This window comes from Oncorhynchus kisutch, linkage group LG18 (genome assembly GCF_002021735.2).
Source record: "Oncorhynchus kisutch isolate 150728-3 linkage group LG18, Okis_V2, whole genome shotgun sequence".
Taxonomy (NCBI): Eukaryota; Metazoa; Chordata; class Actinopteri; order Salmoniformes; family Salmonidae; genus Oncorhynchus; species Oncorhynchus kisutch.
Window position 1 is genome coordinate 48,042,183 of NC_034191.2, and position 16,930 is coordinate 48,059,112.

General features: G+C 45.1%; 1 protein-coding gene across 2 annotated transcripts in view; it reads right to left on the reverse strand.

The window, feature by feature from the left end:
- Positions 1–229: 229 nt before the first annotated feature.
- Positions 230–16,930, reverse strand: part of LOC109908804 (transcriptional repressor NF-X1) — a 31,913-nt gene continuing 15,212 nt past the window's right edge. The window contains exons 8-24 of one of the 2 annotated variants that reach the window (XM_020507507.1): positions 16,754–16,853; positions 16,350–16,567; positions 16,172–16,269; positions 12,788–12,818; positions 12,568–12,650; positions 12,266–12,374; positions 11,758–11,877; positions 11,548–11,627; positions 11,107–11,337; positions 10,749–10,822; positions 10,488–10,586; positions 10,336–10,377; positions 9,111–9,209; positions 7,829–7,895; positions 6,981–7,126; positions 6,672–6,776; positions 230–717 (exon numbers count right to left, since the gene is read on the reverse strand). In XM_020507507.1, the coding sequence (XP_020363096.1) occupies positions 642–717; positions 6,672–6,776; positions 6,981–7,126; positions 7,829–7,895; positions 9,111–9,209; positions 10,336–10,377; positions 10,488–10,586; positions 10,749–10,822; positions 11,107–11,337; positions 11,548–11,627; positions 11,758–11,877; positions 12,266–12,374; positions 12,568–12,650; positions 12,788–12,818; positions 16,172–16,269; positions 16,350–16,567; positions 16,754–16,853 (1,778 nt within the window). In that variant the 3' untranslated portion in view covers positions 230–641. Of the gene's footprint in view, positions 718–6,671; positions 6,777–6,980; positions 7,127–7,828; positions 7,896–9,093; positions 9,210–10,335; positions 10,378–10,487; positions 10,587–10,748; positions 10,823–11,106; positions 11,338–11,547; positions 11,628–11,757; positions 11,878–12,265; positions 12,375–12,567; positions 12,651–12,787; positions 12,819–16,171; positions 16,270–16,349; positions 16,568–16,753; positions 16,854–16,930 lie in introns of both variants that reach the window. The other variant, XR_002257703.1, reaches the window with a different exon arrangement.

Genomic DNA, 16,930 nt, shown 5'->3' on the forward strand with positions numbered 1-16,930 from the left:
TGTTTCAGCACATGAAACATGGGACCAACACTTCACTTAATTTTTTTTGTTCAGAAAATATATATGGTCTGTATGATTTTACAGCCCCTTTCATCACCTGAGCATCATAATGTTGATAGTTAAATGCAACCTAATTGATCATGGCCAAAAGAACCAACAAACTTTTAAGAACCTTACAGAACGTAATAAATAAGCCTTTCATTAAAAATACCTGATTATTATATTATGTATTATCTTGTGTAGTTTTATTTTATAGCATTTGTAACAATGTCAATACAGGTTCTCTGCATTATATTGGTAAGTCAAGTATCAACACTATTGAAAAATTGCTTTATTGAAATAAGGTACTGCGTGTCCCCTCGTCAAATACAACAGTTGCACTTTAGGAACTAGTGAAAATTGTTAACTATTCAAATGCAATCCATGATTATTTTCAAAGTCTGGAGATTTGCTCATGCTCTTTGCATATGGCAGTTAAACACTTTTTACTTGGTTACAAAACTAAAAATAGTACTGCAGTGATATTTTCTCTTGAAGACAAGCACAACAAATGAGGTGAGATGGCATTACAGATTTCAAACCATCTTGGAGCAGCAGATACATTATTTAGTACGTCGAGGTTTGCTTGTTTTGGGCCTTTATTAATCCTGGACATCGAAGTAGTCGATTGCCGGCTCTTCTTTGACTGCCTTGGACCAGCTGCTCACACCATCAGTCCTGATGACAAAAACAAGAACCACAGTTAACTAGCTGTAGCTGGATAGCTACAAGTCATTGGGACATTGAGAGCCTACAAACTAAGGTCCAATTCGGGTCCATGTCCTCAGTTCCAATTTAGGCCTGTATGTGTGAGGAGTCTTTCAGTGTGTGGAGTGAGGAGTCGTTCATTGAAAATCCTAGTCATTGGCGACTCCATTACCCGCAGTATTAGACTTAAATACAAATCATCCAGCGATCATACACTGTTTACCAGGGGGCAGGGCTACCGGCGTTAAGGCTAATCTGAAGATGTTGCTGGCTAAAGTTACAACTGGCGAGTGTAGAGAGTATAGGGATATATCTTTATCCATGTCGGCACCAACGATGTTAGGATGAAACAGTCAGAGGTCACCAAGCACAACATAGCTTCAGCATGTAAATCAGCTAGAAAGATGTGTCGGCATCGAGTAATTCTCTGGCCCCCTCCCAGTTAAGGGAAGTGATGAGTCTCACAACTCAAATCACTGGTTGAAAACTTTTCTGCCCCTCCCAAAAGATAGAATTTGTAGATAATTGGCAGATAATTGGCCCTCTTTCTGGGACTCACCCCCAAACAGGACCAAGCCTGGCCTGCTGAGGAGTGACAGACTCCATCCTAGCTGAAGGGCTCATCTTATCTACGAACATAGACGGGGCTCTAACTCCTCTAGCTCCACAATGAGATAGCCAGCATGCCAGCTTAGTGGAGTCTGCCACCAGCACAGTCAGTGTAGTCAGCTCAGCTATCCCCATTGAGACAGTGTCTGTGCCTCGACCTAGGTTGGGAAAAACGAAACCTTGGCGGTGTTCGCCTTAGCAATCTCACTGGAATAAAGACCTCCTCCATTCCTGCCATTATTGAAAGAGATTGTGATACCTCATCTCAAAATAGGGCTAGTTAATGTTAGATTCCTCGCTTCCAAGGCAGTTATAGTCAATGAACTAATCACTGGTCATAATCTTGATGTGATTGGCCTGACTGAAACATGGCTTAAGCCTGATGAATTTACTGTGTTAAATGAGGCCTCACCTCCTGGTTACACTAGTGACCATATCCCCCGCGCATCCTGCAAAGCCGGGGGTGTTGCTAACATTTATTTACAAAAAAAGAAAACACATTATCGTCTTTTGAGCTTCTAGTCATGAAATCCAGGCCTCCTGGGCCATATACAGCATTCCTCACTGAGTTCCTATCGGACCTTATTGTCATGGCAGATGATATTCTCATTTTTGGTGACTTCAATATTCACATGGAAAAGTCCACAGACACACTCCAAAAGGCTTTCAGAGCCATCATCGACTCAGTGGGTTTAGTCCAACATGTCTCCGGACCTACTCACTGCCAGTCATACTCTGGACCTAGTTTTGTCCCATGGAATAAATGTTGTGGATATTAATGTTTTTCCTTATAATCCTGAACTATCGGACCACCATTTTATTACGTTTGCAATCGCAACAAATAATCTGCTCAGACCCCAACAAAGGATCATCAAAAGTTGTCCAATAAATTCTCAGACAACCCAAAGATTCCTAGATGCCCTTCCATACTCCCTCTGCCTACCCAAGGATGTCGGAGTACAAAAATCAGTTAACCACCTAACTGAGGAACTCAATTTAACCTTGCATAATACACTAGATGCAGTCACACCCCTAAAAAACAAAAAACGTGTCATAAGAAACTAGCTCCCTGGTATATGGAATATACCCGAGCTCTGAAGCAAGCTTCCAGAAAATTTGAACGGAAATGGGGCGACACCAAACTGGAATTCTTCAGACTAGCTTGGAAAGACAGTACCGTGCAGTATCGAAGGGCCCTCACTGCTGCTCGATCATCTTATTTTTCCAACTTAGAGGAAAATAAGAACAATCCTAAATGTATTTTTGATACAGTCGCAAAGCTAACTAAAAAGCAGCATTCCCCAAGAAAGGATGGCTTTCACTTCAGCAGTAATAAATTCATGAACTTCTTTGAGGAAAAGATCATGATCATTAGAAAGCAAATTACGGACTCCTCTTTAAATCTGTGTATTCCTCCAAAGCTCAGTTGTCCTGAATCTGCACAACTCTTGACACATTGATGAAAATAATCATGGCCTCTAAACCTTCAAGCTGCATACTGAACCCTATTCCAACTAAACTACTGAAAGAGCCGCTTCCTGTGCTTGACCCTCCTTCGTTGAACATAATAAACAGTTCTCTATTCACTGGATGTGCACCAAACTCACTAAAAGTGGCAGTAATAAAGCCTCTCTTGAAAAAGCCAAACATTGACCTAGAAAATATAACTAACTAAATCGGCCTATATCGAATCTTCCATTCCTCAAAAAAAAAAAAAAAAAAAAAGCTGTTGCACAGCAACTCACTGGCTTCCTGAAGACAAAGTATATGAAACGCTTCAGTCTGGTTTTAGACCCCATAATAGCATTGAGACTGTACTTGTGAAGGTGGTAAATTACCTTTTAATGGCGTCAGACCGAGGCCCTGCATCTGTTCTCATGCTCCTAGACCTTAGTGCTGCTTTTGATACCATCAATCACCACATTCTTTTGGAGATATTGGAAACCCAAATTGGTCTACACGGACAAGTTCTGGCCTGGTTTGGATCTTATCTGTCGGAAAGATATCAGTTGGTCTCTGTGGATGGTTTGTCCTCTGACAAATCAACTGTAAATGTCGGTGTTTCCTCAAGGTTCCGTTTTAGGATCACTATTGTTTTCACTATATACACTGCTCAAAAAAAATAAAAGGAACACTAAAATAACACATCCTAGATCTGAATGAATGAAATATTCTTATTAAATACTTTTTTCTTCACATAGTTGAATTTGCTGACAACAAAATCACACAAAAATGATCAATGGAAATCAAATGTATCAACCCATGGAGGTCTGGATTTGGAGTCACACTCAAAATTAAAGTGGAAAACCACACTACAGGCTGATCCAACTTTGATGTAATGTCCTGTAAACAAGTCAAAATGAGGCTCAGTAGTGTGTGTGGCCTTCACGTGCCTGTATGACCTCCCTACAACGCCTGGGCATGCTCCTGATGAGGTGGCGGATGGTCTCCTGAGGGATCTCCTCCCAGACCTGGACTAAAGCATCCGCCAACTCCTGGACAGTCTATGGGTGGAGCAAGACATGATGTCCCAGATGTGCTCAATTGGATTCAGGTCTGGGGAACGGGCGGGCCATCCATAGCATCAATGCCTTCCTCTTGCAGGAACTGCTGACACACTCCAGCCACATGAGGTCTAGCATTGTCTTGAATTAAGAGGAACCCAGGGCCAACCGCACCAGCATATGGTCTCACAAGGGGTCTGAGGATCTCATCTTGGTACCTAATGGCAGTCAGGCTACCTCTGGCTTGCACATGGAGGGCTGTGCGGCCCCCCAAAGAAATGCCAGCCCACACCATGACTGACCCACCGCCAAACCGGTCATGCTGGAGGATGTTGCAGGCAGCAGAACGTTCTCCACGGCGTCTCCAGACTCTGTCACGTCTGTCACGTACTCAGTGTGAACCTGCTTTCATCTGTGAAGAGCACAGGGCGCCAGTGGCAAATTTGCCAATCTTGGTGTTCTCTGGCAAATGCCAAACGTCCTGCATGGTGTTGGGCTGTAAGCACAACCCCCACCTGTGGACGTCGTGCCCTCATACCACCCTCACATAGTCTGTTTCTGACCGTTTTAGCAGACACATGCACATTTGTGGCCTGCTGGAGGTAATTTTGCAGGGCTCTGGCAGTGCTTCTCCTGCTCCTCCTTGCACAAAGGCGGAGGTAGCGGTCCTGCTGCTGGGTTGTTGCCCTCCTACGGCCTCCTCCACGTCTCCTGATGTACTGGCCTGCTTCCTAAGTGGACAGTTTGATTTCACAGAAGTGTAATTGACTTGGAGTTACATTGTGTTGTTTAAGTGTTCCCTTTATTTTTTTGAGCAGTGTAAATATATATTTTACCTCTTGATGTCATTCGGAAACAATGTTAACTTTCACTGCTATGCGGATGACACACAGCTGTACATTGATGAAACATGGTGAAGCCCAAAATTGCCCTCCCTGGAACCCTATGTTTCAGACATAAGGAAGTGGATGGCTGCAAATGGTCTACTTTTAAACTCGGACAAAACAGAGATGCTTGTTCTAGGTCCCAAGAAACAAAGATCTTCTGTTGAATCTGACAAATAATATTGGTTGTACAGTCGTCTCAAATAAAACTGAAGGACCTTGGAGTTACTCTGGGCCCTGAACTCTCTTTTGACGAACATATCAAGACTGTTTCAAGGACAGCTTTTTTCCCATCTCCAACATTCCAAAAATCAGAAACTTTGTCAAAAAATTATGCAGAACAATGTATCCATGCTTTTGTCACTTATAGGTTAGAATACTGCAATGCTCTACTTTCCAGCGACCTGGATAAAGCACTAAATAAACTTCAGTTAGTGCTAAACACGGCTGGTAGAAACTTGACTACAACCCAAAAAATGGATCATATTACTCCAGTGCTAGCTTCTCTACACTGGCTTCCTGTTAAGGCTAGGACTGATTTAAAAGGTTTTACTGCTAACCTACAAAGCATTAGATGGGCTTGCTCCTACCCATCTTTCCGATTTGGTCCTGCCGTACATACCTACACGTACGCTACGGTCACAAGACGCAGACCTCCTTAATGTCCCTAGAATTTCTAAGCAAACAGCTGGAGGCAGGGCTTTCTCCTACAGAGCTCCATTTTTTATGGAATGGTCTGCCTACCCATGTGAGAGACGCAGACTCGGTCTCGACCTTTAAGTATTTACTGAAGACTCATCTCTTCAGTAGGTTCTATGATTGAGTATAGTCTGGCCCAGGAGTGTGAAGGTGAACGAAAAGGCACTGGAGCGACGAACCGCCCTTGCTGTGTCTGCCTACCCGGTTCCCCTCTCTCCACTGGGATTCTCTGCCTCTAACCCTATTACAGGGGCTGAGTCACTGGCGCTCTTCCATGTTGTCCCTAGGAGGGGTGCATCACTTGAGTGGGTTGAGTCACTGATGTGATCTTCCTGTCTGGGTTGGCGCCCCCCCCTTGGGTTGTGCGTGGCAGAGATCTTTGTGGGCTATATTCGGCCTCGTCTTAGAATGGTAAGTTGGTGGTTGAAGATATCCCTCTAGTGGTGTGGGGGCTGTGCTTTGGCAAAGTGGGTGGGGTTATATCCTGCCTGTTTGGCCCTGCCTCCAGTATTTATGCTGCAGAAGTTTGTGTGTCGGGGGGGCTAGGGTCAGTCTGTTATATCTGGAGTATTTCTCCAATCTTATCCAGTGTCCTGTGTGAATTTAAGTATGCTCTCTCTAATTTTCTCTTTCTCTCTCAGAGGAACTGAGCCCTAGGACCATGCCTCAGGACTACCTGGCAGGATGACTCCTTGCTGTCCCCAGTCCAACTGGCCATGCTGCTGCTCCAGTTTCAACTGTTCTGCATGCGGCTATGGAACCCTGACCTGTTCACCGGACGTGCTACCTGTCCCAGACCTACTGTTTAACTCTCTAGAGTAAGCAGGAGTGGTAGAGATACTCTTAATGATCGGCTATGAAAAGCCAACTGACATTTACTCCTGAGGTGCTGACTTGCTGCACCCTCGCCAACCACTGTGATTATTATTATTTGACCATGCTGGTCATTTATGAACATCTTGGCCATATTCTGTTATCTCCACCCGTCACAGCCAGAAGAGGACTGGCCAACCCTCATAGCCTGGTTCCTCTAGGTTTCTTCCTAGGTTCTGGCCTTTCTAGGGAGTTTTTCCTAGTCACCGTGTTTCTACACCTGCATTGCTTGCAGTTTGGGGTTTTAGCATGGGTCTCTGTACAACACTTTGTGACATCAGCTGATGTAAGAAGGGCTTTATAAATACATTTGATTGATTGATTTCAATGTGTGAGTGCAAAGACGCATGCCTACTTGCTATGTTGTTTGATATGGGCAATGGGTGGGGGAGCCCTTGAGACCCCTGTATCTCTCTCTATCAGGGACGTCAGTGTTGAGTTAGGACAGGCAGACTTCCCCCTGCACACAGCAAAAAGTACAGTTACAACATATCCTCAGAACAGCAGAGGCACAGCACTGTCTGAATTGTTCACAATACACATCCCTTCATACAAAATATACCCAGCTGATACTGTTGCACAGACAGTAATTAAAGTATTTTTAAAGCTACAACATGCATCTATTTTGAGATCATAGATTGTAACGCGCATGTGGAGGCGTTACCTGATGGCGGTGATAACCACGTTGCGTTTGGGCTCGCTGTCGTAGCTCACGCTCTCTACGTTGTAGACCTCAGCCAGCTCGTGGACTATCTTCCTGTGCTCTCTGTTCATTGGGGGGAAGCAGTGGCTCCTCTTGGACAGTTTACCCTGAAAACGGGTTACACACACACACACACACACACACACACGTCACTCAAGACTTCATGTTTCCACTATGAAAGATTGTTCCGAGTCCCCATTTGATTTAAGGTTTAAATAAACGTTGTCCTAATAAACATCGCAAGCTACCGGAGCTGATTCACTGGACATTATGCTGACTAAAGTAGTATTTCCCAATGTTCAGAACCAAAAGGGATAACCAACGACAAATCGAACCTTTAGCGAGCATCATCAATGCCCATCGTAATACCCAAGGACATTCAAATACTTCAAGTCTTTCCTGCACTCCTTCAACTTAGGGGACCAGAAGCTTTTAGCTAAATGCAGACTACGCAAACCGAAGGTCCTCTAGTAAGCTGGTAGTGGTTTAGGGAAACCCAGTCATGTATAGGGAAATGCTGGCCCTGTATAAAGTATTTAAATCCAACACCATCTCATCTAACTGCTCTTAAATAATACACGCTGTACTCAATTTAAGTGGTGGGTGACATTCCATGCCAAAGTGGCGTGTGTTTATTCTTGTCCCTGTGCTTTAATTCCGTGTTAAATTCACCCCATCTGTGTTCAAAATGGCAACCTATTCCCCATTTCGTGCACTACTTTTGACCAGGACCCATAGGGCTCTGTTCAAAAGTAGTGCACTATTATAAGGAATAGGGTGTTATTCAGCACACAACCTAAGTCTCTTACCTTGCTGGCCAACTCAACCAGATTCTTGATCTCCTCTTCAACCTCGCTGACAAACTTCAAATCTTTTCTAAATTTGGAAAAATAAGAAATACTTTACGTTGTGATAAAGCAGTGGAGAAGGTGGAAAGTTAAGTTCCTTGGTGTACACATCTTGAACAAACTGAATTGGTCCACCCACACAGACTGCGTTGTGAAGAAGGCGCAACAGCACCTCTTCAACCTCAGGAGGCTGAAAAAATGTGGCTCGTCACCAAAAACAAACTTTTACAGATGCACAATCGAGTGCATCCTGTCGGGCTGTATCACCGCCTGGTACGGCAACTGCTCCGCCCACAACCGTAAGGCTCTCCAGAGGGTAGTGAGGTCTGCACAACACATCACCGGGGGCAAACTACCTGCCCTCCAGGACACCTACAGCACCCAATGCCACAGGAAGCCAAAAAGATCATCAAGGACGACAACAACCACCCGAGCCACTGCCTGTTCACCCCGCTATCATCCAGAAGGCGAGGTCAGTACAGGTGCATCAAAGCTGGGACCGAGAGACTGAAAAACAGCTTATATCTCAAGGCCATCAGACTGTTAAACAGCCATCACTAACATTGAGTGGCTGCCACCAACACACTGACTCCAATCTCAAGCCACTTTAACAATTAAAAATTGGATGTAATAAATGTATCACTAGTCACTTTAAACAATGCACTTTATATAATGTTTATATACTCTACATTACTCATCTCATATGCATGTACTGTACTCTATACCATCTACTGCATCTTGCCATCTTGATGTAATGTATCACTAGCCACTTTAAACAATGCCACTTTTATATGTTTACATACCCTACATTACTAATCTCATATGGAATATACTGTACTCTATACCATCTACTGCATCTTGCCTATGCCGCACCATTGCTCATCCATATGATATGTACATATTCTTATTCATTCCTTTACACTTTAGTGTATAAGGTAGTTGTGAAATTGTTAGATATTACTGCACGGTTGGAACTAGAAGCACAAGCATTTCGCTACACTCGCATTAACATCTGCTAACCATGTGTATGTGACCAATAAAATGTGATTTTGATTTAAAGACATCAATGAAATGTGAAAATGGTGTCTCAGAGGGCACCGGTAGTGGCTCGAAGTACATCGGTGCCATCAATTGGCCTTCAAATTGGGAAATATTATCCCTATAACATGCACACAATGACAAAAATATCTGAGAACATTCTCAGCATGCATTGGATAATACATTACATGTATTGGTACACCACCTGGCATCTCCTCGGAGGCTGTCACTATAAGTGGAGGAGGAGGTGCGGATGTTGAAGGGGTCCACTGAAGGGTAACTCTGCAGGGCCACAGCCAATCGCCTGTCAGGACACATACACACAACCGAACATGGGCAGACACTAAGGTCCACTGATCTAAAGAAGACTAGAACAGGAAAAAGCTTGGATGTTGACTGCACATTTTAAGAAAACAAAAATCCATTCGATAGCCTAAAGCAATGTGCTATCAAGTGGCTGTCTGTGTGTGCAGGGCTCCAGACTAGCATTTTCCCCTGGTGCCACTAGCTCACGGTTTGGTCACACCAAGTTTCCCCACCACAGCGTTAAGCAATAGGAAAATAAATGTGTAAATCGCTTTATAAAGTCATTCACAGTGCTTCAGATGGTATGATTGAATAGCCTAACATCTCAGTATTCTATAAATAAGTTGTTTCGTCTAACATGTCCAAGAATCCGGTGATTGTCATGAATTGTGGGTTGACAATAGGGTATTGTTATATTTTACTCTTAAAATATGACTCCAGAATGATGTTGTTCAATGGAGATGAATTCGCCTACTTTATGTGAACTAAAACCATATGCTAAATATTTTGGGGCCAATTCACCACGAGGAAGTGAAAACACTTAACACATTAGATCGCTAACACAAAATATAATACCCAGTGCTAGTAGCCATTTATTAAATCTATCAGTAAAAGTAATGTCCTAAACATTTTTTGCAATTGTAGCCTACTACCCCATGCACTCACAAGGGCCGATGCACATTCCACTTTTATCGCTCTCAAAGCCATATCAAATTTCTTGCGATCGGTTGTAAAATAGTCTATTTGACAGTTAACAGTAGTTGCTTCCAAAGCTGTGTTTTTCCAGCAATTCCCAGAGCGCACAACGGGCAGAGAGAGAGATCGGCTCACTCATCACAGCAGCAGGCCCTAGTGAATCATGCACATGAGCTTGGCAGACACTTGCATTACAGGAATCGTAAGGATAAAGCACTTCACTGACCAAATAATGTTTTCAGGCAGCAAAAATGTTTTGAAACTTTTGAGTGAGATGACCATGTAATGAATGTTAAGCGTGCGCCGATGCGACCAGTTAAGAATTTAATCTCGTACAGCCAAGTCAAAGGGTCGCAAAATGCGACTAAAATGGTTGCGGTCTGGAGCCCTGCTGTGTGCGAGCGCACAACAGCTGTGCAAAAACTGACCTGTTCCTTTCCAGTGCAGCACACCCTTCGTCACACTCCAACCTGAGACGGAACACACAGAGACATTAACATAAGCTGGAAACGGTACACTCATATTTTGTACAAGGTGAACAACTATGTTTTGTATGCTATAAGGTTTGGTCCCATCTTACTTGGCCTGTTTCATCTCCTTCTTAGTGATGAGACCGATGTCTACCGAGTCACCCAGCTGCATGTCAGACAGCTTACTGGCCATGGCAATGGCTGCATACCTACAGCACAGGGACACATAATGGGAACCACTGGTTGGCACCGCATGCACAGTCAAGTTCGGAAAAGTGCACATGGAATAAGTGAAAACTCTGGTTTAGAGCACGCATTTAAGGTAGTTGTTTGATTCTACTGTACAGGCACATAAGGACACACGCGCGCACCTCTGATGGGCACTGGCTGCCTCCGTGCACACTACCGTTTCCTTTCTCCGGCCGCAGTCACACTGTAGCGCCACCTGTGGGACAGACATGGAAACGCATGAAACCCTGGCCACAAGAAGAAGACTGCTGCTGTCCAACACGGCTGCCTGTATCTCCACATCTGACCCATGTGCCCGAGTATTTGAAGAGCTACGGTCATTTCGGGGGGACATTTTCCATATGTTTACAGTCAGAATGTCACCCTAAATGTAGTGCAATCTCTCTATAGCACAGGTGCCACATTTTTTATTTAATTAGCCTTTATTTAACCAGGATAAAATCCCTTGAGTCAGTTGGTTGAACATTAAACTTTTTGTACCTTGGCAGCGCAGGTGTTGCGTGGGCAACTGGTGCCCCTGTGGCAAGGGGCGTTGCAGGGGTGGCCACAGTCGGCACGGGGCAGCACACAGGGCTGGCGGCAGGCGCCCTTGGCAAGACATTCTCCCCGGTGGCAGATGCGGCGGCAGAGGTGGAGGTCACACAGCAGCACCTTGTTGCAGGTCAGACCACAGGAGATGTCCTGCAGGTGGCACGGAATGTTGCTCCTTTGCTGCGGGGGAAGGCTTTGGTTAAGTATCCCAAATAGCACCCTATTCCCTATATAAGACACTACTTTTGACTACAGCCCATAGGGCTCTGGTCAAACAGAGTGTACTATATAGGGAATAGGGTGCCATTTAGGGCACACCCTATACTTTCAAATGGAAGCCGGTTGAAGGTTAGATCAATGCAGCCAATAGGCTAATATCAGGAAAGTTACCTCATGCTTTCCCATGCACCACTTCTGAGTGAGGTAAGTACAGGGTGGGCACTTCTCCTCACTGTGGCAATTATGGAACACTGAGGACATAAACAGACAGTATGAGACGAGACCGAAGAATAAACATTCTCAGGCACTATAAAGTGAAATGTTTCATCCCAAATGGCACTAATATATATCTTTGGTTCTAGAGGTAGCTTGATTCTTTACCTTGGTGGTCACACTTGTGCCTCCTGGTACACAGGTTCTTACACTCTAAGGGCTTGGTGCCACAGGCGATTGGGGGGAACAGGACAGTCCCCCCACAGTGGCAAGCCAGCTCATCAAAACCTACACACAGGAAACAGGCAGGCAATCAGAGGGATGTGGCCTATGACAACCGGTCTGGCAGGTTATTTAGCTAATGGGGCCATGTGATCTCAATGATCAAGACACAGCATACTGTATCACACTAACACATGTCAATAGGAGACAGTGAAAATTAAGTGGAAGTTAAGATTCACCCCCACTGGTATAGTAAATGGACTTCCTACCCTGTGAAATAGGATGTGCTCTAGACTTAAGCAGGATAAGATATGTTGAGGAACATTGCCATTTGAACCAAAAAGAATCGCAAAGCCTGGATAAAATGACTCAGGCGTCTTTGCATCTGCTGGCATGTGAACATCTGTTGGCAGTGCCACTGGGAGTAGCACTGGGAACGTTGACTGGTACTCACTGGTTTGCCAGCAGGGTTGGCAGTTCCCACGGTGACAGAGCTCTTGGCAGCGGTGGAGGCCACAGTTGAGCTTGTAGCCACAGACCAGCGAGCATGTGTGTTCCACACCCTATGGGGCGGGGACATATGTCAGTGTGACACCAGCTAGATAGTAGGCAGGCACATCTGGATGCCCTCTGTAGTGCCACCAATTCATTCCTAATAACTAATACCAAATTCATTCAGGTAATTAATGTATGACTTTTACTTCCTGACTGGGTTCTTTACAAACTGGGTGCCACACACTGCTTTCTGTCACTCACCACACAGCACAGCTCGCCACATTTGTGTCGGCCACAGGAGCGCTTCTTGAGGCAGCGCTTCTCACAGGTAAAAATCAGTCCATCTACAATTGGGAGAAAGGAAAGAGATTAAATTAAGAGGACATTATGACAATGGATGAGGCACTTAAGTACAAGACAAATCTACTTTTAGTAAGTACAGTGGCAACACCCCCCCCCAAAGCATGAAAAAAAATCTTACCTTCATTCTGGATGGTTGCACAGGGAACATCCTGAAAACAAAGAGTTGGTCTTCAGGGGTTCTCTTTGGTAGAACAGAATTACACCTCCATTTGCAACAGTGCTCAATCTATACAGAACTATTGAAATTGGCGCTGGAGATGGCTGCCGTTTTACAATCCCTTAACCAATTGTGATATTGTGTGTGTTTTTTCACGTTATTTGTAACTTATTTTGTACGTAATGTTTCTGCCACCGTGTCTTATGACCAAAAAGAGCTTCTAGATACCAGGACAGCGATTACTCACCCTGTACTGAAGGAATACCTTTTCTTTAACGAGTCGGACAGGAAAGATGTCGGGCGGCTGAAGTACAAGACCCTCATCCCCATCATTCGCAGGAGAGACAAATATCGGGGACGAAGGTCCAGGTGCCTTGTCCGGCAGCGAGCGGGTAATCTCCCTTTACCATCGGTCCTATTAGCCAACGTACAATCAATGGAAATTAAAATAGACGAACTACAATCACGTATGGCCTACCAACAGGACATTAAAAACGAATATCTTATGTTTCACGGAGTCGTGGTTGAACGACAACATTAATAAAATACAGCAGGCGGGTTTTAAGCTTTTTCGGCAGGAAAGAACAGCGGCCTCTGGTAAGACAAGAGCTGGCTGTCTATGTATATTGTAACAGCTGGTGCACTAAATATAAGGAAGTCTCGAGGTTTTGCTCACCTGAGGTAAAGTAACTCATGATAAGCTGTAGACCACACTATTCACCAAGAGAGTTTTCATCTAAATTCTTGAAAGCTGTCTATTTACCAACACAAACTGATGCTGGCACAAAGATCACTGAGCTGTATACCGCCATAAGCAAACAGGAAAACGCTCATCCAGAGGCGGCGCTCCTGGTAGCCGGGGACTTTAATGCATGTACACTTAAATCAGTTTTACCAAATTTCTATCAGCATGTTAAATGTGCAACCAGAGGTGGAGGTGGGGAGAAGAAAAAAATAAAATAAAAATAAAAAACACCATTTGGCCACCATTTGGCAAATATGACCATACTTCTATCCTCGACTCCTGCTTACAAGCAAAAACTAAAGCAGGACGCACCAGTGACTCGGTCAATAAGAAAGTGGTCAGATGAAGCAGATGCTATAGGACTGTTTTGCTAGCACAGACTCAAATATTCAGGGATCAGGGATCAGTCACTGGCTTTATCAATAAGTGAATCGATGACGTTGTCTCCACAGTGACCATACGGCCATACCCAAACTAGAAGCCATGGATTACAGGCAACATCCGCACTGAGCTAAAGGATAGAGCTGCCTCTTTCAAGGAGCGGGACTAACCTGGCAGCTTATAAGAAATCCCGCTATGCCCTTCCGACGAACCATCAAACAGGCAAAGGGTCAATACAGGACTAAGATCGAATCGTACTACACCGGCTCCGACACTTGTCGGAGGTGGCACGGCTTGCTAACTATTACAGACTACAAAAGGGAAGCACAGTTGCGAGCTGCCCATTGACACAAGCCTACCAGATGAGCTAAATTACTTTATGCTCACTTCTAGGAAAGTAACACTGAAACATGCATGAGAGCATCAGCTGTTCCGGACGACTGTGTGATCACGCTCTCTGTTGCAGATGTGAGCAAGACCTTTATTAAACAGGTCAACATTCACAAGGCAGCAGCGCCAGATGGATTACCAGGACGTGCACTCCGAGCATGCGCTGACCAACTGGCAATTGTCTTCACTGATATTTTCCACCTGTCCCTGACTGAGTCTGTAATACCAACATGCAGACCACCATAGTGTCTGTGCCCAAGAACACTAAGGTAACCTGCCTAAATGAGTACTGACCCGTAGCACTCACATCTGTGGCCATGAAGTGCTTTGAAAGGCTGGTCATGGCTCACATCAACACCATTATCCCAGAAACCCTAGAACCACTCCCAATTTGCATACTGCACCAACAGATCCACAGATGATGCAATCTATTGCACTCCAAGCTGCCCTTTCCCACCTGGACAAAAGGAACACCTATGTGAGAATGCTATTCATTGACTACAGCTCAGCGTTCAACACCATAGTACTCAAAGCGCATCACTAAGCTAAGGACCCTGTGACTAAACACCTCCCTCTGCAACTGGATCCTAGACTTCCTGAAGGGTCACCCCCAGGTGGTAAGGGTAGGTAGGAACACGTCCACCACGCTGATGCTCAACACAGGGGCCCCTCAGGGGTGCATGCTCAGTCACCTCCTGTACTCCCTGTTTACTCATGACTGCATGGCCAGGCACAACACCAACACCATCATTAAGTTTGCTGATGACACAATAGTGGTAGGCCTGATCACCGACAATGATGAGACGGCCTATAGGGAGGTGGTCAGAGACCTGGCCATGTGGTGCCAGGACAACAACCTCTCCCTCAATGTGATCAAAACAAAGGAGATGATTGTGTACTACAGGAAAAAGACTGAGAATGGGAGAGTGCTCATTGACGGGGCTGTAGTAGAGCAGGTTGAGAGCTTCAAGTTCCTTGGTGTTCACATCAACAAACTATCATGGTCTAAGCACATTAAGACAGTCGTGAAGAGGGCACAACAAAACCTATTCCCTCTCAGGAGACTGAAAAGATTTGGGGTCCTATGATCCTCAATAGGTTATACGGCTGCACCATCAAGAGCATCCTGACTGGTTGCATCACAACCTGGTAGGGCAACTGCTCGGCCTCTGACCGCAAGGCACTACAGAGGGTAGTGCGTATGGCCTAGTACATCACCGGGGCCAAGCTTCCTGCCATCCAGGACCTCTATACCAGGCTGTGTCAGAGGAAAGCCCAAAAAATTGTCAAAGACTCCAGCCACCCTAGTCATTGACTGTTCTCTCTTCTACCGCACAGCAAGCGGTACTGGAGCGCCAAGTCTAGGTCCAAGAGGCTTCTTAACAGCTTCTACACCCAAGCCATAAGACTCCTGAACAGCTAAACAAAGGGTTACCCAGACCCCTCTTACGCTGCTGCTACTCTGTTTATTATCTATGCATTCCCTAACTCTACCTACATACACATATTACTTCAACAACCCCAACTAACCGATGCCCCCGCACAGCAACTCTGTACCGGTACCCCCTGTATATAGCCTCACTATTTTTATTTTACTGCTGTTTAATTATTTTTTTATTTTATTTTTTTACTTAAGTTATTTTTTCTTAAAACTTCGTAAAACATTATTGGTTAAGGGCTTGTAAGTAAGCATTTCACTGTAAGGTCTACACCGGTTGTAGTTGGCACATGTGACAAATACAATTTGATTACATTTGAAGACTTTCCCCTCACGATACAAGCATGTTACAAACACCATAGATGTACAGTATTCCTTTTTGGGGACTAACATTGATCTTCGAACCACATCTGCATTTGATGGTGGAGGTGAGTGTGCAGGGGCCACAGCAGCCCTCGTGGCACAGCTTCTCACAGATGTGGATTGTCTCTGTAATGACATGGGGGAACAAGTCAACACATTTAAATCCCATAGAAAGATCATACCTGTGGACACACTGTCGGTCTTACCGTTGGATCCACAGGGCAGGGGCTTGTTGCAGGTCTTGCCACAGGAAGGGATGGGGTCAGAGCAGCTGCGGCGCTCAGGGTAGCCCAGCTCCAGGAGCTTGGCCAAGGCCGTCTGCCCACAGGGGCAATTCCTCACCAGCCTGGGGGAGCGTGGGCACGGCTGGCACGGCCCACGGTGGCACACCTGCTTGCATCGGTGGGCCTCACAGTCCAACATCCTGGGAGCGAGAAAATATTGCGAATCAGAAAATCTATCAATAATATACAAGGCATGATTGGAGCAAGGAAAAGGATGCTCCGCAAATCTGGCTAAGACATTACTGACTAATCTTCAGGCGGAAAGAGATCATATTCTCAAAGTAGCAAACTAAAAAGTTATTTTCTATCTGCTGGTTAGAACGTACTTGCCACATGCTTTCTGACAGGAGAAGTGTCCTGAGCCGTCAAAGCAGTCTTTATCCGTCCCACACAGCACCTCCCGATAGACAACGCCACAGAAGCACACTGCAATAGCACGTCAGCAGGTCAAAGGTTAAGAAAAACAGGAGACTGCATCAGTGTAACGCATTACCACAGCTAAG